The sequence below is a fragment of the Dermochelys coriacea genome, chromosome 26, assembly GCF_009764565.3.
Source record: "Dermochelys coriacea isolate rDerCor1 chromosome 26, rDerCor1.pri.v4, whole genome shotgun sequence".
In the NCBI taxonomy this organism is placed as follows: domain Eukaryota; kingdom Metazoa; phylum Chordata; order Testudines; family Dermochelyidae; genus Dermochelys; species Dermochelys coriacea.
This window is the reverse complement of record NC_050093.1, coordinates 7,439,612-7,463,777: the sequence shown is the minus strand read 5'-3', so window position 1 is coordinate 7,463,777 and position 24,166 is coordinate 7,439,612. Positions and strand designations below refer to the sequence as shown.

The window sequence follows — 24,166 nt, the reverse complement described above, 5'->3', positions numbered from 1 at the left end:
AATAAGGACACTATGAGACTGAGACAGTGACGCACACAGACATTATGCTTCCTGTTATACACAGTCAGTGGTTTGTTGACAAATCTCAGCAGAATCCCAACAAATCTCAGCAAAAGTACAGTAAAAATTCTGCTTTTGCTGATTACCAGGTGGAAATGAACTAAACAGGAAGATAAATTAAGAGATTGACCCTGCCGACGTCCTTAATATATACTTCCAAAACACATTATAATAAAAAGAATAAATCATAAAGGGGAGAGGGAGGATTTGCCCATATATCTCCCCTTAAAAGGTTTACATTTGGGAGACCTGACTATTGTTTTGTTACTTGAGAAACATAATACAGTAAAAAGAAAAGGAGTACTTGTGGCACCTTAGAGACTAACACATTTATTTGAGCATAAGCTTTCGTGAGCTACAGCATCCGATGAAGTGAGCTGTAGCTCACGAAAGCTTATGCTCAAATAAATTTGTTAGTCTCTAAGGTGCCACAAGTCCTCCTGTTCTTTTTGTGTATACAGACCAACACGGCTGCTACTCTGAAACCTGTCATAATACAATAGAATCTCAGAGTTACGAACAGACCCGTCAACCACAACCTCATTTGGAATCGAAGTATGCAATGAGGCAGCAGGAGACAGACACACACAAAGCAAACACAGTGCAGCACTGTGTTAAACTACTAAAAAAAAATAAAGGGAAAATTTAAAAAAAAAGATTTGACAAAGTAAAAAAACTGTTTCTCTGCTTGTTTCGATTGTGTTTATTCAGATAATTAAAAGCAGCATTTTACTTCTGCATAGTAAAGGTATTAAGTCAACGTTCAGTTGTAAACTTTTGAAAGAACCACCAGAACGTTTTGTTCAAAGTTATGAGCACTTCAGAGTTATAAACAACCTCCATTCTTGAGGCATTCGTAACTCTGAGGTTCTACTGCATTTGAGAAACTGGAACCAGACAGAGGTCGTGGATGCAGTTACTTTGTGGCACCTCCTACTGGTTGAACAGTTCAACCGCTTTACTCCTATGCACAAGTGCCTCGGTAGAGGACCCTCAACCTTTTTCTGATCACACGCCATCTTAGCATTTTATTCTTGGAGTCCCCACCCCCGACACACACACACACACGCACGCACTTAGATTTGGCCCAGCCATCCCGCCAAGCTCCGTGAACTTCACCAAGTGAACTTTAACACAATAGTTACTGTAGAAAACCAAATTAAAGAAAAATAGGACTTCCGAGATAAAATGCTCTGTGTCCAGCAGTAAAGAATCAGATCCTTGGTAGTTTTCCCTGTTTAAAAGTTGTGTTTATATTGCTCTCAGCGTGGCAACCAATCAGCGTGACTCGTAATGCAGTTGGAGGAAAGAGCATATGCGGTTGTATTGTTCCACTGATATGTGCCAAGATGGTCACTTCTTCAGTGGTGGTTTGTTTTTAAGAAGTTTTACCAAACATGAAAGTTTTTCTTTTTAAATTTAAATGAAAACAGTTTTGATTTGGAGTTAAAATATTTCCCCGGGCATCAATTCCAAACCAGACACTGCAACAGCAGGCTGGCATGAGAGAACCAGGAAGTGAACCTGACTATATTTCTATTTTCAAAGTGAAGTAAATAAGCAGCACACAGGGTACACAGGCATCATGAAAAACTAAGGACCTAATTTTCCAAAATTACTGAGCGCTTAACACTCCAATTAAAGTCAAAGGGAGGCGTCCAGCCTCTCTGAAAATCAGGACCTAAGTATTACAATTCTAGCAGCGATAATGTCAGTTATTAATAACAGGGAAGGAATTTAAACATTTTTAATTGTAACCTAACTCTGGCTCTCTTACAATGCTGAAGTCTAAACTGCTTAATACTCATACACAATGAAAGTCTGTCTCAAACCGAAACAATCAATTAAAAGGGATGACTGTACATTATTTTTTCTTTCCCTTCACTGCCACAATACAGGGCAAGAATGTGGTAAGCCTCCACAATCCAATGTTGCTACTAGCTGCAGAGAAGAAAACGGGTTCATTTGTTCACTCGTAACAAGCTGAAGTCCATCATTGGCTATGCTTTTCCACATTTTGCCATGGACACCCCAAGCAGATCAAGAATTAATTGGTTGTCAGGAAATGAATACAAATTAACTGTGCATCAGACTAGGCTTCAGAGCTGTGTTTAGTCTTAGTTAATGGATACAAGTATGAGACTAAAACCCCTCGTACATGAAGAACTCTATTGCTATTATTTTTTTCTATTGCGGCAGTGCCAAGTGACCTCAGTGCTAGACCAGGTCACCACTGCACTAGGTGCTGCACAAACATAATCAAACAGAAAGATAGTGTCTGCCTCAAAGGGCTTACAAACGAAGTAAACTCAATGCTAGTAAAAGAATAATGTATTAGGTACTAATGCTACTATACATTGCATATTTTGACCCACTGCCATGGTGTATGTGTAACCCATACACCTCCTGGGTGTGGTGTTCTGTCCCATCTAGTGGCACCAAGACCACTTAGAGAGAGAGAAAATGAGTCTGCTCTACAGCCTTAGCTAACAACCAATTGGCTTTTACCTCATGCTGTAGAGCAGGGGTGCCCAACCTGAGCCTGAGAAGGACCCAGAATTTACCAACATACATTGTCAAAGAGCCACAGTAATACGTCAGCAGCTCCCCCACCCCACTCCCAGCACCTCCCGCCGACTGGCAGCCCCGCCAATCAGCATCTCCTGCTCCCTCCCCATCAGCTGTTTCATGGTATGCAGGAGGCTGCGGGGGGGAGGGGAGCGAGGGCACGGCAGGCTCAGGGAGAGGAGGGGAAGGGGTGAAGTGGGGGCAGGGCCAGGGTTGAGCAGAGAGCACCCCCCGGCACATTGGAAAGTTGGCGCCTGTAGTTCCAGCCCCAGAGTCGGTGCCTATACAAGGAGCCGCATATTAACTTCTGAAGAGCCACAGATTGACCACCCCTGCTGTAGAGGCTCATGCACTAAGCTTCAGAGGTCCCAGGTTCGATCCCGCCCATCGCCAACCGGGTTCTGTCGGCATTACATATGCAACACCCATGAAAGGGACATGATGTCACGCCATCAGGACATGATCAGCTAGTGAGAGTTCTGGTGACAAACGGTCTGTAATCTGATATGCTGGTGGAGAGCTTTGGGGGGGCCGAGTTTCTGTGAAACCATGCAGTTCTCATTGCTACCCACTCCTCCATTTGTAAGTAAGCGCAGCTGAGATAATCTTCCTAATACATAGCTGATAGCTAACAAACTCAGGTATTTGTCCTAGTTTACCCCCAGACCCAAACAATTGGTAACAGAAGTAATAATTTGACCATGTGGAGGGGGTTGAAAGCAATTTCAAAAAAGAAAGGAGACCACACTAACACTCTGGAAGGAAAGGAGCTGGCAAAGAAAAGGCCCCTCTCCAGTAACGAGGGCTGCTTTGCGCTTGAAATGACAGTTTAGGCAGCTAGGAGGAACATCGAAAACAGATTCTACACGCAAACAGCACAGGAGAACGCAGAGCAAGAATCGTGGTCCACTCAGATGTTGGATCAGAGGCTGTGGCTGGGATTTGAAAGGAGCTGAACAGGAAGTTAAGGCGTCCAACTCCCACTGGATTGGTGCCTGATCTCCTTTGGCGCCTTTGAAAATCCCAGCCTAAATGCCCAAATCGGCACCTTTGACAATCCCAGCCTAAATGCCCAAATCTGCAATCACTCCACGAGCGAAACCACCCTTGAAAATCAATAACAGCTCTGCAGAGCAGAGCTTGGAAAGTTTTCCCAACACTTGCTCCCCCAAGGACACAGCCTACTAACCTGGGTTCAACACACCTACATGCCACACTCGTGCAGCCAAGTAGATTTGATTTCCACTGGCACATTTTCACCCAGTCTTGTCTCACATGCCTTTGCAGTGCCCCTCTGTTGTTGCTGCCCTCTCGCTGTCCTGGGCATGCAGGAAACATTTAGCTTCCTAGCCCCTCCTCTCAACCTGATCCCTCTGCTCCTTCTCCCCTCTTCTTAAAAAAGCAATGCCTCAGAAGCCACCCAGATCCTCACATCCTCCCTCCACCCTGTCAAAAAAGCAGGATTCAGTGGCTTACTCCCTGCCTCCCACCTCCCTTCCTGTGAAAAACACAGCAACTCCTTCCCTGAAAAGGATTAGCCAGGCTTGGGCTGGTCTGCTCCATCCAGTCCTGTTAAACTTAAGTTGCTCCACTCTCTTCTTCTCCTGCTCCCTGCTCCAGTCAACTGTCAACCCTAGGTACGCAAGCACATGGTCTTTAAAAATCCCTCCTATAGAAGATGAGAGAAGCATGCACATAGACTTAGTTCTCCAATATCCTCTAGGCTCCCTTCTTTTTAAATCCTTTTCCCTGGACACATGCACACAAACCTGCCCTTTTAACCATTTAACACAGATTTCATCCAAACAACGTATGGCACGCACAGAATACTTCTGCACCACTCTTACTTTAGGTATAGCCATAGATCCTGAAGTATATGGTCAGTTTCACTTTTGTTTTTTTAAGGCCACCGGGAAATTATACCTTTTCATCTGGTAGAGGGAGGGAGGGAGAGAAAATCCTTAAGTCAGGGAGCTTGCAAGAAAATAATCACATGTTCCAGTAGTACATTTCAGAATGATGACTTGGTAAAAACCAGTGCAGGAAGGTTTAAGGTGTTTCTGTCGTCATGCAATAGAGTGTGTTTAAGAATACCTGTGTTAAAAAAAAATTAGCCAAGAGACAGAGCAGCAAACACACCAGGGCTTCATCGTGCTCCCATTACAGTCTGAGGTACGGGGAGGGTCTGCCTTTGACTAACCTCCTTAGGAGTAGGATCAGATCCACAAAGAAAGAGACAGGCACTTAACATGATCTGCTTCCCAATTTCATGCACACAAAAATGACTCTGGCCTTCTCTACACACAAACTTGCACTGGTTTAGTTAAAGGGGTGCAACCCCTACCCACATGGTTACTTCTCTTCCAGTTCAAGAATGACTCAGTCTTGTATACACACAGGATTCGCTTTGGTTCAACATAAATCAGTTTAATTGAACTGGTGCTGATGTTGTGTGTGGACTCTCTTATATCCGTTTAAAACTGATTATAGTGGTTTAGCTTGCATCTGTACATTTACAAGCACAAGAGAAACAGATATAAACCAGGTCTAAACCAACATAAGAGAGTCCACATACAAAAGCTGCACCAGTTTAGTGCAAGTGGTATAAAAAAAAAATCACACCATTAGATATATCCATATAACTCTGTGCGTAGACCAGGACTTATGTTCAGTGTAGCTTAAACCTTTCACTAACTGATTTCAGCTAAACCCAGAGGCAAGAGCCAGTGCACCGTACTGGGGCAGCCCGGCTTCCTCAGGGGGCAATTTAAAGGACCTGGGGCTCCCAGCAGTGGCCACTACTCCAGGGCTCCGGTGGCTATTTAAAAGACCGGGTCAGTAGAAGCAGGGAAGCCGCGGGCCCTTTAAATAGCCCCCGGAGCCCTGGGGTAGCGGGGGCTCCAGGGGCTATTTAAAGGGCCGGGGCTCCAGCTGCCTCTGCCGCCCCGGTACTTTAAATAGCCACTGGAGCCCCACCACTTCCCCAGGGCTCTGATGGCTATTTAAAGGGCCAGGGTGGTAGAAGAGGGGATCCCCGGGCCCTTTAAATAGCCCCTGGAGCCACGGGCTGCTGCTGCTGCTACCCCGATGGGGGGAGGCACTTACCTTACAGGGTGGGCTGCGGCTGGCTCTGGCTCTGACCCCCTCAACCCCACCCCTTCCAGGGGCCAGAGCTGGCCCTAGAGTATCAGTAAGTCACTGGACTTGCTTTCACCCCTGGCTAAACCGAAACAAGTTTGGTTTAAACTGAAATAATAATAATAATAGTAATTTCCATGCAGTATTTTCCACCAATTTAACTAAGCTGATTTAAAAATCACACTGCAAGTTCAGCCAGTGCAACTGTGCGTACAGATAAGCCCGCAGAATTTGATATGCTTACTCATACTGGACTTAGGGGAAGTTTTACCCAGGTCAGAGTTGCATGATCAGCCCCTAGAATGCACTCCTGCAGTTGGATCCATGTGGCCTGATCCTTATACCCATTTAAAGCCCCAGCCAAGAATCCGGTTGCAGAATTGGGGCCTTCATTTAGCACGTTCCAGTATCTATTGTAAGCATGCAACAAGTTTAAACGAATCTTGAAAACTAAAGTGAACTTTGCTGTATAACAACAAAGCCGCAGTGATGGGATACTATTAGTAACGTGAAACAGTTTTAACAATAAAGCGGGACATGCTGTGATAGTGCAGGGTTATCCAAAGCACAAAACACACTCTCAAACCACTCTGCAGAAACCAGATGCAGTTTGAGCAATAGCCCAGTCATGATGACCGTCCATATCAGAAGTGATCACAACTCAAAATGTTGCCTAAAATAAAAAATTAATGAAATCTGTTTCGGCTGCGCTCTCTTACCCTCTGTCCCTGTGCATTTCTGGTCCCATAGATCATGAATGTAGTTGGCAGGCACCGGTTTACATTTGAAAAATTACTGCCATTCCTAAAACATGATGCAGCAGATCGTAACTCAAATGCGTACATGGTAATTCCACAGCATGAATACTGCTCTTCTATAAGGAGAATAGTTCCAAGCCCTGACTCCTCTAGGAGGTAAGAATATTGCACGTTTAATAAGTCACGATAACAATTAAAAGTAATTATTTGTCATTTTACAAAGGTGTATCTATTTAAAAAGAAGACATCAAAATTAAAGATGCTGGATTGACAGCCCTGGAGACTGAAGACTGCTACCTACCCAGAGGTATTATTAGGCTCTGAAGGATGCGATTTTCATCGATGAATGTTGATTTCACTGAACACACAGAAACCGATGAAAAAATATTTCCATCAATAACTGAAATGTACAGACAGGCAAAGAAAGAAAAATGCAGCTCGAGAACTTATTAGCGTTTGATTGAGGGATATTTACTTGGCATATTTTGACATGAGATACTGACGCGTGTTCTAATAAAGCTTCACTTTTTGAAGTTCTCAATGTCTACTGTCATTAAAGAATGATTGTCTGACTTCCCCATGATTGTGAAAGATTAAAAATGTATTTTTTTAAATGCTTCAAACCCACAATTGCGTGCAACTGTGAAAATTGAAATCTTTAAAAATGCTCAAACACTAACGAGGATATTTTGTGTCAAATTTATAAAAAATTAAAATTCAAGTGCCATGGCCCTTCTGTTGTGATAACATGGTAAAGAAGCCTTAATGCAGGTTGTCTCTTCTGAGACCCACCAACTCATTTCACACAGACCGCAGAAGCCCCGATCCTGCATAGACTCATGCATATGCTTAACTTTAAGCATGCGAGTAGTTTCAATAAAACTAATCACATGTGTAAAGTGAAGCACATGCAGAAATCTGTGCATGACGGGGGCCTAAGCCATCAGATAAATACAGTTACTAGCATGAACTGGATTCAAACTGGTGACCTTGAAGTGAAAAGCTACATATCCGTTATGATGAGCCAAATGCATATCAGCCCTATATCTTTCGAGTAGTCAGATAAGAAGAAATGGTAAAACATGACATTTATGTGGGACATTGTTCTCAATGGTGAAGTTATTCATGCATCATTGTTGAAAAAATAACGCAAAGGCAACAAATATGTCATGCTTTTTGGCATATGACAAAAACAATCTGTTTATTGCGAAAAAGAGCCACCTCATTTACAATGTCACTAGAGTTCACTTCATAATCGATTTTTTCTGATACTCCAGATTCGGGAGGATGGGGGGGCAAGAGGGGGTTGGAGTTAAACAATTACAGTAATGCATCCTTACTGCAACTTGTTCCCAAGAGAAGAGCGCCAGGAAGGGGGTTATTAGTGCCTAATGTGATGGTGATTGTGTGATATGGATACCCGTCCACTCAAATCTCACCTGAGGACACCAGCTCATTCACTGAAATAATCAAATAGCTGTGGGGAATGGGAGAGGGGAAGCTTTGGCCAGGGGTACTAGCACAAATGCCAGTTTTTACACTCACAATCTTTAGTGACCAAGTAGTCTCTGCAGAACAGAGCCGCCCCACCCCCAGCCCCCCCCCACACACCAGTTAGTGCACTCTCACCTGCAAGACATTAACACACACTCACACTAAACTGCATAATTCTAAATTTACAGATCTCAGCCCTTCATCCCTGTAAATATGACCCTGGTAGGATCTGAACATACTTTGGACCAGGGCGTCTAGGTAACGTACTTCAGACCTGGTGCCGAAATCACTAAGCAATCACCTCGGGGTCACTGCAAGAAGTAAAAGATGATTAATGAAAGAAAATATAGTGTGATGATTTAAAGGAAAACCTTTCTGCAACACAAACGAAATACTGACATTGAAGGCTAAATGCAGACCCATGTACTGTTTCTTGCTAAATGCAGACCCATGTACTGCAAAAACCTACAGCTCCACTGCTCCGGAGCGGCTCCACTCCAAAGCCCTGCTTTAAACTCTTGAAGCACTCAGTATCTTTCAGTCACTACAAGGAACAGTTCGTTTCTAAGCAGGTAATGAGAGCTCATAACAACAATACTATTGATTTACCTATTGCAACATGGGAAGGATGCATGCAACTCAAGCATCCCTTTAATTAGATTCCTGAGACAGCACTGGGGACATTAAAACAAGGGCAGTTATCTCACGCGATTAACTCAAAAAAATTAATTGGGATTAAAAAATTAATCGCAGTTTTAATCACATTGTTAAAACAGAATGGAGCCCTTGTGGACTCCAAGATATTTCTCTCTCCAGCAGAGAATGGAATAATGCTATGGACTTCCTTTGTCACAAATTAATCATTTACAATCAATCAGATGATGAACACATTACATTAAGAACTCCAGGCAGTCAATTGCAACTCCTTTCCATACAACTTCAAACAAACTAATCTAATTGCATATTTGCATAATACCATACACTCATTAAAACACACTTTGCAAATGACACTCTCTTCTGAGGAGAGCCCGAGTCCAAACAGAAGAGGTTATTCTGCCAAACCACTGGAGGAGACTGCTCAGAACAGTCCAGGAAACTAATCTTTGTGTACTGAAATTTGCACAAATCAAAGGATGGCACTGAATCACAACCTTACTTTTTGGAGAACTCTTCACAATGCTGTTGAAATTTGAAGAGCCCCATTTGATATACATGCAGACGTCATTATGGTAATTTCAAAAACACAGATTATTTTCTACCAGCCATAATGTTTCTATTCTATCCTCCGAAAAAAAAAAAAAACAACAAAAAACCCCAACCACACACAACTTTGATCCTTTCGCTTAGCCACCAGCTGGAACATGGCCCAGGCAAATAGTGAATGAAAATTGTTACTGTCTAAGCCTAAATGATATGAACTGGTGGTCTCTGCTCAGTTCCTCATCGCAAACACCAGCATAATTAGCACTAATAAGCACCCTTGTTGGCAGTCTTTCCAAGGGTGCTCAACCCTCACTCAGCCCCAAGCCACACCACACTGCACCCTTCCCCCAAGGCCCAACTCCTGCCCTGCCTCTTCCTTCCCAATTTCACTCCCTCCCTGAAGCATGCCCCATCCCTGCTCCTCCCTGTCCCCCCAGATCCTCCTGCACACCAAGGAACAGCTGATCACGGCAGGCGGGAGGTGCTGGCAGGGAGGGGGAGGAGTTGATCAGCAGAGCCACCGGCCGGTGGGAGGCACTGGGGGAGAAGGGGGGAGCTGGCTAAGCTCCCACTAATTTTTTCCAGCCCTGGAGCACCCACGAAGTCGGTGCTTATGATGACACATCCCATTAGTAAAATTAAACATGTTTTGTAAGTGCAGGATTGGGGCCTAGATGGAAAGCACTTGACATGCGCCTCTGTAAGCCATTAGCCAGCCAGATATGAAAGCGAGAACTAGAACTACTTTGATGAAGTGAGCTGTAGCTCACGAAAGCTTATGCTCAAATAAATGTGTTAGTCTCTAAGGTGCCACAAGTACTCCTTTTCTTTTTGCGAATACAGACTAACAAGGCTGCTACTCTGAAACCTGTCTTCATGCCAAATATAAGCATCAAACATCAGCTCATTAAAGAGAGCATGCATTAACCCTGTTAAATGTGCTAGTGAAACAGACAAAAAAAGCCAGAAACACTATGGACTCCATGCCCAAGTAAGGGGGAAAATAAGAATCCCCCCCTTTATATACCTGTCTGAGAACAGAAATAAGTACACTGCACACCTGCTTTCTCCTCCTGTGTCAGGAGATGAGGGAAATGGGCAAAACCCGGGCTCCCCTCCACCTTCACACAGGCCAGTGTCGCTCGTCTCTCTGGGGAAATATAGACCAGCAGCAAATTAGTAACCCCTGAAGCACGGAAAAATTGTGTCTGAATCACAATTGTGGAAGAATTAGTAACCCCTGAAGCATGGAAGAATTGTGTCTGAATTCCAAGGCTGTTTCTGAAGTGGAGCTCCCGTACTACGCCTCGTGCAGGAGCGTGCCTAAACTCACAATCTAGTCCCAACTGCTTGGGTGAGGATTATTTTGTTAACCTGGCATCGTTATACCAGTTATCATACCTTCTGCAGGATGGCAGTGCTCAAGCCACCCTGGTAATCCACAGACACGATCTCCAGCACCACCCATGAAATATACCGACCTATGAGAGAGCCCGAGTCATCGCTAGCACAGAAAGAAACAAAGTTCAGGGTATTCAAATGTTACACGCCCTAAAAGTTACCACGGGAGAAGCTAGATAAAACAGTGCTGCGTTTAAAAACTTTGTCAAGCCATAAAACCACGCTGCGGCCCTGAGCGTGAGTGGGCCAGCCCCAGCACTCACATGGAGCCCTTTCGAAGTCAGTGGGGACTTTTCGCAAGTGCACATGCCCTATCCTGTGCAAATCAGTGCAGGATCGGGGCCTTGATCACTTTTAACTAGTGGGCGAAACTATGCCAAACAGTGTCACAACAGCAGCCAGGCTTTGCACTTTTCAAACATCCAATTTAAAACCCTTCCCCCACGTCAACAAGTTTCCCAAGGGAAAAAAAGCCTCATCTTGCTCAAACAAACGCTGAAGGGTGGTTTGTGTCATTAATGGTTTCCTGCCGGCTGCTCTTTTGTTTTCTAAAGGGTATTTTCTTCACCAGCTCAAAAGTTGTGGCTTTCAATTTACCACGTTCTCCCGCCCCCCCCCAAAAAAGGGAGGGGGGACAATTCACAAAGCTTAGGTGCTAAGCTTGTCCTAAGAGGTAGCAAACCAGCATTGCACGATTATTTTTAAATGCCAGCCAACAGGAGAGCAGATGGGAACAGATACCACCTCAGCTTTTGCAGCTCATCTCTTCACTCCCACTTCCCTATACCACTCTCCAAAGCTTCCTCTCCCCAGAACATTGCACAGCCATACTCTGTCCTCGGTACCCCATTCCCTTCCCTATATCCCATGGAGCCGCGGAAGCTGGACACCGCAACAGTCTCTCCCGTCCTTCCCCATCCCGAGATGGGCTTTGGAGATAGCCCTAGAGGCAGACTCAAGTCAACAATTACCCCCAAAACAGGGTCAGTCCTAAGGCAGCAGACACACTTGCATTATTGCAAAAACCAGAGCAGTACAGAACTGAACTGGATCCGGATCACGCTTGAAGTTAAATAAAGTCCCAGGGAACATCAGCAACTGAAACCTCAAAGACAAAGTGGGGTAGGAATTAAAGAGGACTGAGAAGATAATCCAAAAGCAGTCAGAAGAATTCAAAGGGGGAATTTAGAGGGGGTGGATGGGATGAAATCAAAAGGTCCTGAAGGAGGTGAGAAAAGGAATTTAGGCTGGGGGTTGCAGTGTGGGGTCGGGGAGTGTTAGGGTTGGAAGGGGACTGCAATGGCGCGGAGGGGGAGTGTTTGGGTGGGGTGGGGTACAGTGGGGCAGAGAAGGAATGTTTGGGTGGGGTGGGGTACAGTGGGGCAGGGGCAATACAGTGAGGACAGAGCATTGGGAGGTGGGGGAGCCCCAGGGGGCAGTGCAGGGGGGTGCAGTGGGGCAGAGGGGGAGCATTTGGGTTGAAGGTGCAGTGGAGCAGGGGCAATACATCAAGGACAGAGCACTGGGGGTGGGGGAGCCCCAAGAGGGGTGTGGAGAGGCGGAGGGGGAATGTTTGGGTTGGAGGTTTCAGTGGGGCAGAGGAGGAGAGTTTGGGTGGGGTGTGCAGTGGGGCAGGAGTGACACACCAAAGACAGAACACTGGCAGGTGGGGGAGCCCCAAAGAGCAGTGCAGAGGGAAGTGCGGTGGGGCAGAGGGGGAATGTTTGAGTGGGGACTTTCAGTGGGGCAGGAGGGTGCAGTGGGGCAGAGGAGAAACGTTTGAGTTGGGGTTGCAGTAGGTCAGGAGCAATACACTGAGGACAGAGCACTGGGAGGGTGGGAGAGCCCCAGGGGCAGTGCAGGGGGTGCAGTGGGGCAGAGGGGGAATGTTTGGGTGGGGGTTGCAGTGGGAATGTTTGGGTGGGAGTGCAGGGGAGCAGGGGGAATGTTTGGGTGGGGGATGTATGAGTGGGGGGTTGCAGTGAGGCAGAGGGGGAATGTTTGGGGGGTTCAGTGGGGCAGAGGGGGAGTGTTTGGATGGGGGGTTCAGGGGGGCAGTGGGGGATGTACCGGTGGGGGTTTGCAGTGGGGAAGAGAAGGAATGTTTGGGAGGTTCAGTGGAGGAGTGTTTGAGTGGGGGGTGCAGTGGGACAGGCGGTGCGGTAGGGCCGAGGGGCAGTGTTTGGGTGGGGGGTGCAGTGGGGCAGAGGCAGATGTTTGGGTGGGGGGTGCAGTGGGGCGGGGGTGTGGTGGGGTGGAGGAGAAGTGTTTGGGGGTTCAGTGGGGCGGGGTGGAGCGTTTGGGTGGGGGTGCAGTGGGGCAGACGGGGAGTGTTTGGGTGAGGGGTTCGGGGGCAGTGGGGCAGAGAAGGAGTGTTTGGGTGGGGGGTGCAGTGGGGCGGGGAAGTGTTTGGGTGCAGGGTTCAGGGAGACAGTGTGGAGAGGGGGAGTGTTTGGGTGGCAGGTGCAACGGGGCAGTGGGGCAGGGGATGCGGTGGGGAAGGGAGAGTGTTTGGGTCGGGGGTTCAGGGGAGCGGAGAGGAAGTGTTTGGGTCGGGGTGCAATGGGGCAGAGGGGGAGTGTTTGGGTCGGGGGTGCAGGGGTACAATGGGGCAGAGGGGGAGTGTTTGGGTGGGGCTGCAGGGGTGCAATGGGGCAGAGAGGGAGTGTTTGGATGGAGGTGCAGGGGAGAAGGGAAAGCGGTGGGGCAGAGAAAGAGTGTTGGGGTGGAGGTTCAGGAGGGCAGTGGGGCGGGGGGAGTGTTTGGGTGGGGGGTTCAGGGGAGCAGTGGGGCGGAGGAAGAGTGTTTGGGTGGGGGGTTCAGGGGGGCAGTGGGGCGGAGGAAGAGTGTTTGGAGGTTCAGGGGAGCAGGGGGTGGAGGAAAAGTTTGGGTGGGGGGTTCAGGGGAGCAGGAGGTGGAGGAAGAGTGTTGGGGTGGGAGGTTCAGGGGTGCAGTGGGGCGGGGGAGTGTTTGGGGGTGCAGAAGAAAGTGTTTGGAGAGTTCAGGGGCACAGAGAAGGAGTGTTTGGGGGTTCAGGGGAAGGGGGAATGTTTGGGGGAAGAGTGTTTGGGTGGGGGGCTTGGACGGTTCAGGGGGCAGGGGGAGTGTTTGGGTAGGGGGGTTCAGGAGGTTCGGTGGGGTGCAGGGAGTGTTTGGAGGATCCAGGGGGGCAATGGGTGGGGGGAGTATTTGGGGGTCAGGGGGATGGAGAAGGAGTGTTTGGGGGGTCAGAGGACAGGGGGGAGTGTTTGGGGGGTGTTTGGGTGGGGGGTTCAGGGGGTTTGGTGGGGCAGGGGGAAGAGTCTGGGGGTTGGGGGACAGAGGGAGTGTTTTGGGGGTTCTGAGGAGCAGAGAAGCAGGGGGAGTGTTTGGGTGGGGGTACAGGGGATTCAGAGGCAGAGGAGAAGTGTTTGGGGGGTCAGGGGACAAAATAGTGTTTGGGGGGTTCTGGGGGACAGAGGAGCGGGGGGAGTGTTTGGGTGGGGGTACAGGGGGTCAGGGGGAGGGAAGAGGAGTGTTTGGGGGGTCAGGGGGTTCAGGGGCAGTGGGGAGTGTTTGGGTGGGGGGTTGAGGGGGTTTGGTGGGTCGGGGGGCAGAGGAAGTGTTTGGGGGGTCAGGGGACAAAATAGTGTTTGGGGGGTTCTGGGGGACAGAGGAGCGGGGGGAGTGTTTGGGTGGGGGTACAGGGGGTCAGGGGGAGGGAAGAGGAGTGTTTGGGGGGTCAGGGGGTTCAGGGGCAGTGGGGAGTGTTTGGGTGGGGGGTTGAGGGGGTTTGGTGGGTCGGGGGGCAGAGGAAGTGTTTGGGGGGGTCAGGGGAACAAAGTAGTGTTTGGGGGGTTCTGGGGGACAGAGGAGGGGGGGAGTGTTTGGGTGGGGATACAGGGGGTCAGGGGGATGGAAGAGAAGTGTTTGGGGGGTCAGGGGGTTCAGGGGCAGTGGGGAGTGTTTGGGTGGGGGGTTCAGGGGGTTTGGTGGGTCGGGGGGCAGAGGGAGCGTTTGGGGGGCACAGGGGGACGGAAGGGGAGCGTTGGGGGGGTCAAGGGGACGGAAGGGGGCAGTGGGGAGTGTTGAGGGGGTTCAGGGGGGTTGGTGGGGCAGAGGGAGTGTTTGGGGGGCACAGGGGGACGGTCCCCCCCAGCGCGCACTCACCGGCCCCGTACTTCTCCCGCTTGGTGGGGATCCAGCGGGCCATGCTGGCGGCGGGCGGCCGGGCGCTCCCCCGGCGGCGGCTCAGCGCGGCAGCGGCCGCTCCTCGGCCCCCGGCCCCCGGCGCTGCTGTCTCGGGCTGGGCGCCCCGGGCTGCTCCGCCATGTTAGGGGCCCCGCTCCGCGCCCGCCGCTCGGCTGCGAACTTCCCTTCCCGGCAGCCGGGCGCCTCCCCCGGCCCCAGCCCGGCCCCAGCCCCGGCCACTCTCCCCGCCCCGGGAGCGATCACCTGCTCCGCGCCCTCCCCTCCGCCCTGCGCCGGGACTCGCGTCCCGCCGGGGCCGCCCGCTTCTCCCGGGCTCGGATCTAGCGCCCCCGGCTCAGATCTAGCCCCCCCCCCAGCCCGGGCTCGGATCTACCACCCCCGGCTCGGATCTAGCCCCCGCTTCTCCCAGGCTCGGATCTAGCCCCCCCAGCCCGGGCTCGGATCTAGCACCCCCGGCTCGGATCTAGCCCCCGCTTCTCCCGGGCTCGCATCTAGCCCCCCCCAGCCCGGGCTCGGATCTAGCATTCCCGGCTCGGATCTAGCCCCCGCTTCTCCCAGGCTCGGATCTAGCCCCCCACAGCCCGGGCTCAGATCTAGCACCCCCGGCTCGGATCTAGCCCCCGCTTCTCCCGGGCTCGGATCTAGCCCCCCACAGCCCGGGCTCAGATCTAGCACCCCCGGCTCGGATCTAGCCCCCGCTTCTCCCAGGCTCGGATCTAGCCCCCCACAGCCCGGGCTCGGATCTAGCGCCCCCGGCTCGGATCTAGCCCCCGCTTCTCCCGGGCTCGGATCTAGCCCCCCCCCCCCCAGCCCGGGCTCGGATCTACCACCCCCGGCTCGGATCTAGCCCCCGCTTCTCCCAGGCTCGGATCTAGCCCCCCCCCCCAGCCCCGGCTCGGATCTACCACCCCCGGCTCGGATCTAGCCCCCGCTTCTCCCGGGCTCGCATCTAGCCCCCCCCCAGCCCGGGCTCGGATCTAGCACCCCCGGCTCGGATCTAGCCTCTGCTTCTCCAGGGCTCGGATCTAGCACCCCCAGCTTGGATCTATCCCCCCCCCAGCCCGGGCTCAGATCTAGCACCCCCGGCTCGGATCTAGCCCCCGCTTCTCCCAGGCTCGGATCTAGCCCCCCCACAGCCCGGGCTCAGATCTAGCACCCCCGGCTTGGATCTAGCCCCCGCTTCTCCTGGGCTTGGATGTAGCCCCCCCAGCCCGGGCTCGGATCTAGCACCCCCAGCTCGGATCTAGCCCCTGCTTCTCCCAGGCTCGGGTCTAGCACCCCCGGCTCGGATCTAGCCCCCGCTTCTCCTGGGCTCGGATCTAGCCCCCCACAGGCCAGGCTCGGATCTAGCACCCCCGGCTCGGATCTATCCCCCGCTTCTCCCGGGCTCGGATCTAGCCCCCCCAGCCCAGGCTCGGATCTAGCACCCCCGGCTCGGATCTAGCACCCCCGGCTCGGATCTAGCCCCCGCTTCTCCCGGGCTCCGATCTAGCACCCCTCTGGCCTGGGCTCGGATCTAGCCCCCGCTTGTCCCGGGCTAGGATCTAGCCCCCCCCAGCCCGGGCTCGGATCTAGCACCCCCGGCTCGGATCTAGCCCCCGCTTCTCCCAGGCTCAGATCTAGCACCCCCGGCTCGGATCTAGCCCTCGCTTCTCCCGGGTTCGGGTCTAGCTCCCCTGGCTCGGATCTAGCCCCCGCTTCTCCCAGGCTCGGATCTAGCCCCCCCCCAGCCCGGGCTCGGATCTAGCAGCCCCAGCTCAGATCTAGCCCCCACTTCTCCCGGGCTCGGATCTAGTCCCCCTCCGGCCTGGGCTCGGATCTAGCCCCTGTTTCTCCCGGGCTCGGATCTAGCCCCCCCCCCAGCCCGGGCACGGATCTAGCCCCCCCGGCTCGGATCTAGCCCCCGCTTCTCCCGGGCTCGAATCTAGCCCCCCCCCAGCCCGGGCTCGTATCTAGCACCCCCGGCTCGGATCTAGCCCCTGCTTGTCTCGGGCTCGGATCTAGCACCCCCCCAGCCCCGGCTCGGATCTAGCCCCCGCTTGTCCCGGGCTCGGATCTAGCACCCCCGGCTCGGATCTAGCCCCCCCCGGGCTCGGATCTAACACCCCCGGCTTGGATCTAGCCCTTGCTTCTCCAAGGCTCGGATCTAGCCCCCCCCCCGAGCCCGGGCTCGGATCTAGCCCCTGCTTCTCCCGGGCTCGGATCTAGCACCCCCGGCTCAGATCTAGCCCCCGCTTCTCCCGGGCTCGGATCTAGCCCTGCCCCCAGCCCGGGCTCGGATCTAGCCCCTGCTTCTCCTGGGCTCGGATCTAGCCCCCCCCAGCCCGGGTTTGGATCTAGCATCCCCGGCTCGGATCTAGCCCCCCCCAGCCCGGGCTCGGATCTAGCACGCGCTTGTCAGGGCTCGGATCTAGCACCCCCAGCTCGGATCTAGCCCCTGCTTCTCCCGGGCTCGGATCTAGCCCCACCCCCAGCCCGGGCTCGGATCTAGCACCCCCGGCTCGGATCTAGCCCCCGCTTGTCCCGGGCTCGGATCTAGCACCCGCTTGTCAGGGATCGGATCTAGCACCCCTCCGGCCTGGGCTTGGATCTAGCCCCTGCTTCTCCCGGGCTCGGATCTAGCACCCCCCAGCCCGGGCTCGGATCTAGCACCCCCGGCTCGGATCTAGCCCCCGCTTCTCCCGGGCTCGGATCTAGCCCCCCCCAGCCCGGGCTCGGACCTAGCACCTCCCCAGCCCTGGGCTTGGACCTAGCACCCTCCCCGGCCCGGGGCTCAGATCTAGCACCTCCCCTGGCCCGGATCTAGCATACCTCCCAGCCCGGGCTTGGATCTAGCCCCCGCTTCTCCATGGCTCGGATCTTGCACTCCGACCCCTACCTAGCTTTGGCTCCCCTTTCTCTGTGCGCTACCCACCCAGGCAGCCGAAGCTCGGATCTAGCACCCTCTGACCCCAGTCTCGGATCTGGTACCCCTCACCTAGTTCAGGCTCAGACCTACACCCCCTTTCCTTAGGCTCGGACCTCCACCTCTCTCCCACTATCCTCCGGGCACCTACTCAGATCTACGCCCCCCGCCCCGACTTGGGCAACTTTCCAGCAAGGCGCAGATTTGTTTCTGACAAGCTCTGTTAACCCTGAGATGACCGCAGCCTGGATCTATTCCAGATGCTGCCGCTGCTACTGCAGCATTTCCCCCTCCTTAGTCGTTTGCACGATGTTGATCTGCAGTTGGAAAACGCGAGCCAAGCCACAGACCGGAGAAGAGGATTTTGAAAAAAGCAGAGGCCAGTGGGGTAAGATCCCCTCACCAGTCCCTCCTTTTACTCTACTCCCAGAAACAAAAGTCCATGGGGTCAGGGGGAGCCACGTTTCCAAGCATTAGCATCGTTATTTCGTTTGTATTTTGTTTAAATTAAATTAAAAGTCCCTTCAGTTTAACAGATATAAATCAAGCATTGCAATAAAACTTTTACCAGCCGTGGAAAAACAATTGCAAGAGCACATTTTTGCAGGAACAATACAACTAGAATTATAGGCTCCCTTTGAAGTGCATGGCAAAACTCCTATTGACTTCAGCGAGAACAGGCTTGGGACCTTCCATGAGCCATTTTAAAATGCTCAACACATAATTTATTTTTACATTACCTGTAGGCCCTACTCCTGCAAACAGATCTGTGCTGGTTTGAAGCTTATGCCCCAAACCTGGTTATCTGCTTCTGATGAAAAAGGTACCCCATTTATTTGTAGTGTGGAAAATCGTAGGGGAGGAAGGTGGCTGGTTTCAGACAAACCCAAGAATTCTCTTAAACAACATAAATGTGGATAATGGGGGGCTATGCCACAACCACACACATGGACAGTGGCTAGTGTGGACGTACCTTTATGGTGCATTTACACTTGGAGCTGGGGGTATGATTCCCAGCTCAAAGCGATATGCTGGCACTAACTCCCATCCAACTAGCACTGAGCAGCAGGATAGGCTAGCTCAGGGGTTCTCAAATTGGGGTTGGGACCCCTGAGGGGGTTGTGAGGTTATTACATAGGGGGTCGTGAGCGGTCAGCCTCCACCCCAAACCCCGCTTTGCCTCCAGTGTTTATAATGGTGTTAAATATATTAAAACATGTTTTTAATTTATAAGGGGGGGGGGTCGCACTCAGAGGCTTGCTATGTGAAAGGGGTCACCAGAAAAAACAGTTTGAGAAGCACTGCCCTAGTTGCTCCGACTATGTACCTTTGGTCTTGCATGGATATGTAGGCCTACGGCTAGCCAGTCCCACCACTCCTCAGGCTATACCTTGCACAGTGGGGTCCTGACCTTGAATGGGACCTGTAGGTCCTACTGTAATAAATAATATCTTGCTTCTCCCAATACATGGCTTATTCGCTGCTTGACAGAAGCTCAGTTTCAGGGATAAAGAACCATTTTTACTATTACAGTCCTTGCTAACAGTATATGCTGCACTGTATCTTTAAATAAACCTGGTCCACTGAGTCAAAAATATGTAGCTCAAGGGTTTTTTACATGCACAGTAAGTTAGTCATCCTGTGGTGATGTGTTGCAAGGTTACACCCAGTTTCTTTTAGAAAACCCAAGCCCTTCGCTAAAAAAAGATGTCTTGCATTTGTTTCCAAGAGGTGCTCATGATTTTTTTATGATGGCTATACCTTTATTCTGACAAACACATCTAAAGCAATGAGTGTCAGGGGCAGCGTAGTTTAACACTTAAAGTGGGAACTGGTTGTGGTAACTCCTACCAGCGGCTCGGAGACGGAGTGTGTTTAATAGCTGGCGCAAGAGATTTACCAAGGGTTTACATTACAGGAAAAAAAGAGATGCAAGTCAGAACTAGTTAAATAATGTATTCTTTATATAAACACCAACTCAGCTTTGTGCTTGATGTAAGAAGACCCTAAAAGCATATAGTTCCTGGCCCTAAAAGATTCATAGGACCAGATCCTCAGAGCTATTTAGCCTTCTGAGGGCTCCCAAACCCGCACAGGAAATGCACAGCACCTTGTAAGATCATGCCCATTACCACAGGATGTGAACATCATATGCAATTATAAGAATGGGTGAAGAAAAGATCAAGTGTGTAGAACACCTTTCCTTCTCCTATTGTACATAACTCATCTGAGCAGGTAGAAGGATTTTGCAAATCCTCGAACTCCATAAGATTCACCCATCCCACCTTAGGAAGCTTCATTTTGTAAAATGCTTTGAGATCCTTTGTCCATGCGGTCAGATGCTCAACCGTGCTAGGTTTGGACTTGGAGCAGCTGACAAGAGTGGGATAAGGGATGATAATAATAATGGTAACTCCCGATCTTTCTGCTCTGCTCTCGGACTGTCTGGTATCCAAAATGTCCCCTGGTGTAATTTAGAGCAGCCTTCCCCACTCTCTGACATCCCCGCTTTGTACATTGCTCCTGGAGGCCAGCCTTACTCTTGCTTTCCTGTGCTGGACCAAGAATCTGGCCAAAAATACTTGCAGTAGCAGACAACCTTGATTAGTGCTTCAGACTAGCCATTCTTCTCGCTGATGCAGTGTGTTACATTTGAGCAAATATTCAACTCAGTTTCAATGCCTCTCCCTAGGATATCCTTAGATAGTGGATAATGTCTGTTTCTTTCTGAGTAAGGCAGCCCTGTTTCTTATCACATGGACTACACTTTTATCTTTGAAGTGACTTTCTGTACTGTCAGAGAACAGAAGAGGGAAAGAAATATCTTGGAGACTACAAGGGCTCCATTTTGAAAAGTGCTCAGTTCCCACAGTTGGGCTCAGCTTATCAAAAAAGGCACCAAATCAAGTGTCCAGTTTTTCAAAATAGCTCAGCCTGCTGGCTATATGCCTGGGTGCTGCTGAGCTCTTTTGAAAGTGTGGCCCTTACTTAGGTGCCTAAGTTGGAGCTGATTTTTTTTTAAATGACCCTCAAAGTGTAGTATGTTCAACCCTCTACTGCTACATAGTGTCATGGGTGTCAGGTAACTTTGGCTGTGTGCTGGTGTCATGAACATTAGAATGATGACACAACTTTTTTCAAGGTGTTTAAGATTCTGCCCTTGTGTTCCAATGGGGGCAAGGAAAATTTTTGTAAGCAAGTGGAAACCAAAAGCAAAACTCAACCGATGAACCAACAGTAACTAGTGTTGATGTTTTTATTCCTGAAATAGGAAATGTTGGTGAATTTTTCATTAAATGTAAGGATGCACCAGCATCACTGCTGTACACAGCAAATAGTCTCAGATGTATCCCCTTCCTTTCAGTGTGGGAGTCTTTTTTGTTGTTGTTGTTTTTTTTTTGCTTAGAAAAGTGACTTTGTTCAAGTAACCCCTCCTTTGTACATTTGCTCCCTGTGGGTCTTTAAAAAAAAATTAAGCAGATATGACAAAAGTTTTGTCACTGCTTAACCAAGATAGCTATGGCAGAGTGAGCCGGAGTCTATTCTGTCAACAGAACTGTAGGCTAAATTCTGATTGAAGTCACACCAGAGATGAATTTGACCCACTTACACTAATTTAGCAATGTAGAAGGATGGTCTGGTGACTGAGACACTGGATTAGGATGAAGGCAATTTAGATTTAGCTCCTAGCTCCCAGTGTGACCTTGGCCCAAGGCCCTTTAGAGTTTGATTTTAAGGAGGTGTTGATCCTTTGCAACTCCCCTTAACCTCAGCTAGCCCCTAATCTCTCTGTGTCTCAGTTCCTCACCTGTAAAACTGGGGATTAATTGTCTCTCTGTCTCACAGGGGTGTTGTGAACATACATTCATTAATGGTTCTGAGCTACTCAGGCCCAGATCCTCAAAAGAATTCAGGTTCCTAACTGCCTTTGATTACGTGCTTTATCATCTTTTAATTTCTATTGGAAAGAGCAGCACATTTGATTTCAATCAAAGGTAAGCCCAGATCCTCAAAGATACTGAAGATCCTCAGTTACTATTGTGATAGGGCCACATAAGTATCTAGAAAGATAATAGAATTTACATCACCTCTGAATATGGCCCAATGGTCCCCAAGAAAGACGCTTATCTGGTTTAATACGAAGCACCCTTTCCGGACAGATTTTCAAAGTTTCCGTGCAACTTGAATTTTTCTTGCCTTTTTTTTTTTTTTTTTTTTTGCTGATGGGGAATTTTATAATCTTTGTTTTCCAGGAACAAGAAGATGCTCTCTGCAAGAGCAAAACTGTTCTCTTCCTGTGGCTCACTGAGCTAAAAGGCAGATAGTAAATATTGTGGGCAGTAGGTCAGATCTCCGTTACCTGGATATTTGATTGCAGGGCTGGAACTCATTGCCTGTAAGATAACCCAGCCGCGAAGGAGACATGGGTTCTTCTCCCTGCTCAGTCATTGACTTGCTTTGTGACAATGGACAACTCACGTACCCTCGTGGGCTTGGGGTCAATGATACCTACTTGTATAGAGTGCGTTGAGACTTAACTGTTATTATAGTTTGATTTTTTTAAATATAAGTAATAAAAAGTCAAGGTTGAATTCGGTGCGGATTTACTTCCCAGGCAATTACACTGTAGTCAATGTGCAAATCCCAGTCAGTGAAGAACGTGGCCAACTATTTCTGTTGCCTTTTTCATACAAGCTGGAAATTTACGTGCTTTATCATCTTTTAATTTCTATTGGAAAGAGCAGCACATTTCTAAACATTTTGAACCGTGAAAGCCAACCGATCTGAACCTATAATTTTACAATATGCCAGTCCTTGGAAAGAACTCTCTGTAAAACACCTTGGAAGGCCTCTATAGTACTATCTCCCTTGAGCTAATCCACTGTTGTAGTTTAACCAAAAGGCTGAAGGAGTGTGATTCTAGTGCCCCACTCTGTTAGAATTAAGAACTACAAATGCTAAAGAATAAATATCTTCGTTTGCTGTTTGCAGTGTTGTTGCAGCCCTGTTGATCTCCCAGGGTATTGGAGACATGAAGGAGAGCTCCGTGTAGCTCAAAAGCTTGCCTCTTTCACCAACAGAAGTTGGTTCAATAAAAGATATTACCTCACCCAGCTTGTCTTGCTAAAGAATAAACACAACTGCTGTCTTTCATTGATCAATGCTAATCTGACAGCAAGATACCAATATTTTGTACAGAATATTCCTTATATTTCACTATTTACCTCCTCCTAGGGAGACCAGATAACACGTGTGAAAAATCAAGAATTTGGGGGGGGCGTGTGTAGTTGCTCATATAACAAAAAGCCCCTTACAGTCTGTACTTTAAGTGCACAATTGGCAGTGTCATGGCTTCTTTAAAGGAGCACTGGCCAGTAGCAGCTCTCCTCCCAAAAGGCTGCCATGATAGGTAAGGATGGTTTGTACGCGGTAGTTCCCTTCAACCCCATAACCTCTGTATCCTCATAACCCCTGCTATGGCAAGGGGCATTAGAGGAGTTGCTACGCTAACCCTAAGCATCCTGGGGATTCCTCTGTGCCAAGGAAATACTCAGGCAGCTGGTGAAGATGGTTTTTAGCCTGATTTTTATTGGCAAAATGGTACAAAGCAGGCAGAAAAGCGGCCAGGATCTAGCCCACAAGATCTTTCCTCTGAGGATTTCAAAGCTCTTCCCAAACATTAAAGATGAGTTCATATTATACCTATTATACAGACAGGTAAACTGGGCCACAGAGAGGTTAACTGTGATCAGGAGGCTAGCAGAACAGAGCTGGACATTGTCAATCTAAATGGATTCTCCTGTCTCTCCTCTTTTCCATCTGCCTCCTTGGTTTTTAGAGATTTGGTCAGAGGTTTATGGAAGCCTTATCAGCAGCTTCAACAATATCCACAAGTTTGACATCATTGTGCAAGACCCAGTCGCTATAATGGTAAAAGATCGGCAACAACAAGGATGGTTTTATGGGTAAGGCATGGGACTGGGACTCGAGAGACCTGGGTTTAGTTCCTCAATCTGCCACAAGCTTCTTGTGTGACCTTGAGAGAGAGACACTTGAGAGAGAGAGACAGATGCACCATGCATTATCCAAGTGCTACAGAGATGTTTCTCTAGTGCGATATAGCTCCCACTTGCATTATGTTTCAGGCAATATTGTCATTTGGTATCATCCATTTAAAGAAACACATGATTTCACAGTTAATTTAGAACCATCCCAGATGCTGTTAAATCATTTAGCGGCCTGTTGCCTCTACTGAAATGTTAAATTAGCACTAAAGATTATGGTCAAACATATCCAATGGAAACCTAGCGGGCCAGATCCTGAGCCGGTGTAAATCAGCGTCGCTCCATTGGAGGCAATGGGGCTCCCCTGTTTTAGACCAGCTAAGGATGTATTTACTCTTCATTCTGTCTTTTCCACAGCTGAGTTTTATGAAGTTTATTAATTT

At 49.7% G+C, this 24,166-nt stretch overlaps 1 protein-coding gene across 3 annotated transcripts in view; it reads right to left on the bottom strand.

Moving 5' to 3' along the window:
- DOCK5 (dedicator of cytokinesis 5) overlaps nucleotides 1–14,995 on the bottom strand; it is a 135,890-nt gene extending 120,895 nt beyond the window's left edge. For all 3 annotated transcript variants that reach the window (XR_006277089.1, XM_038384661.2, XM_043502956.1), the window contains exon 1: nucleotides 14,772–14,995. Coding sequence is in view for 2 of the 3 variants with exons in the window: in XM_038384661.2 (XP_038240589.1) it covers nucleotides 14,772–14,814 (43 nt within the window). In the remaining variant the exon portion in view is untranslated. The remainder of the gene's footprint in view (nucleotides 1–14,771) is intronic.
- Between the last annotated feature and the right edge of the window lie 9,171 nt (nucleotides 14,996–24,166).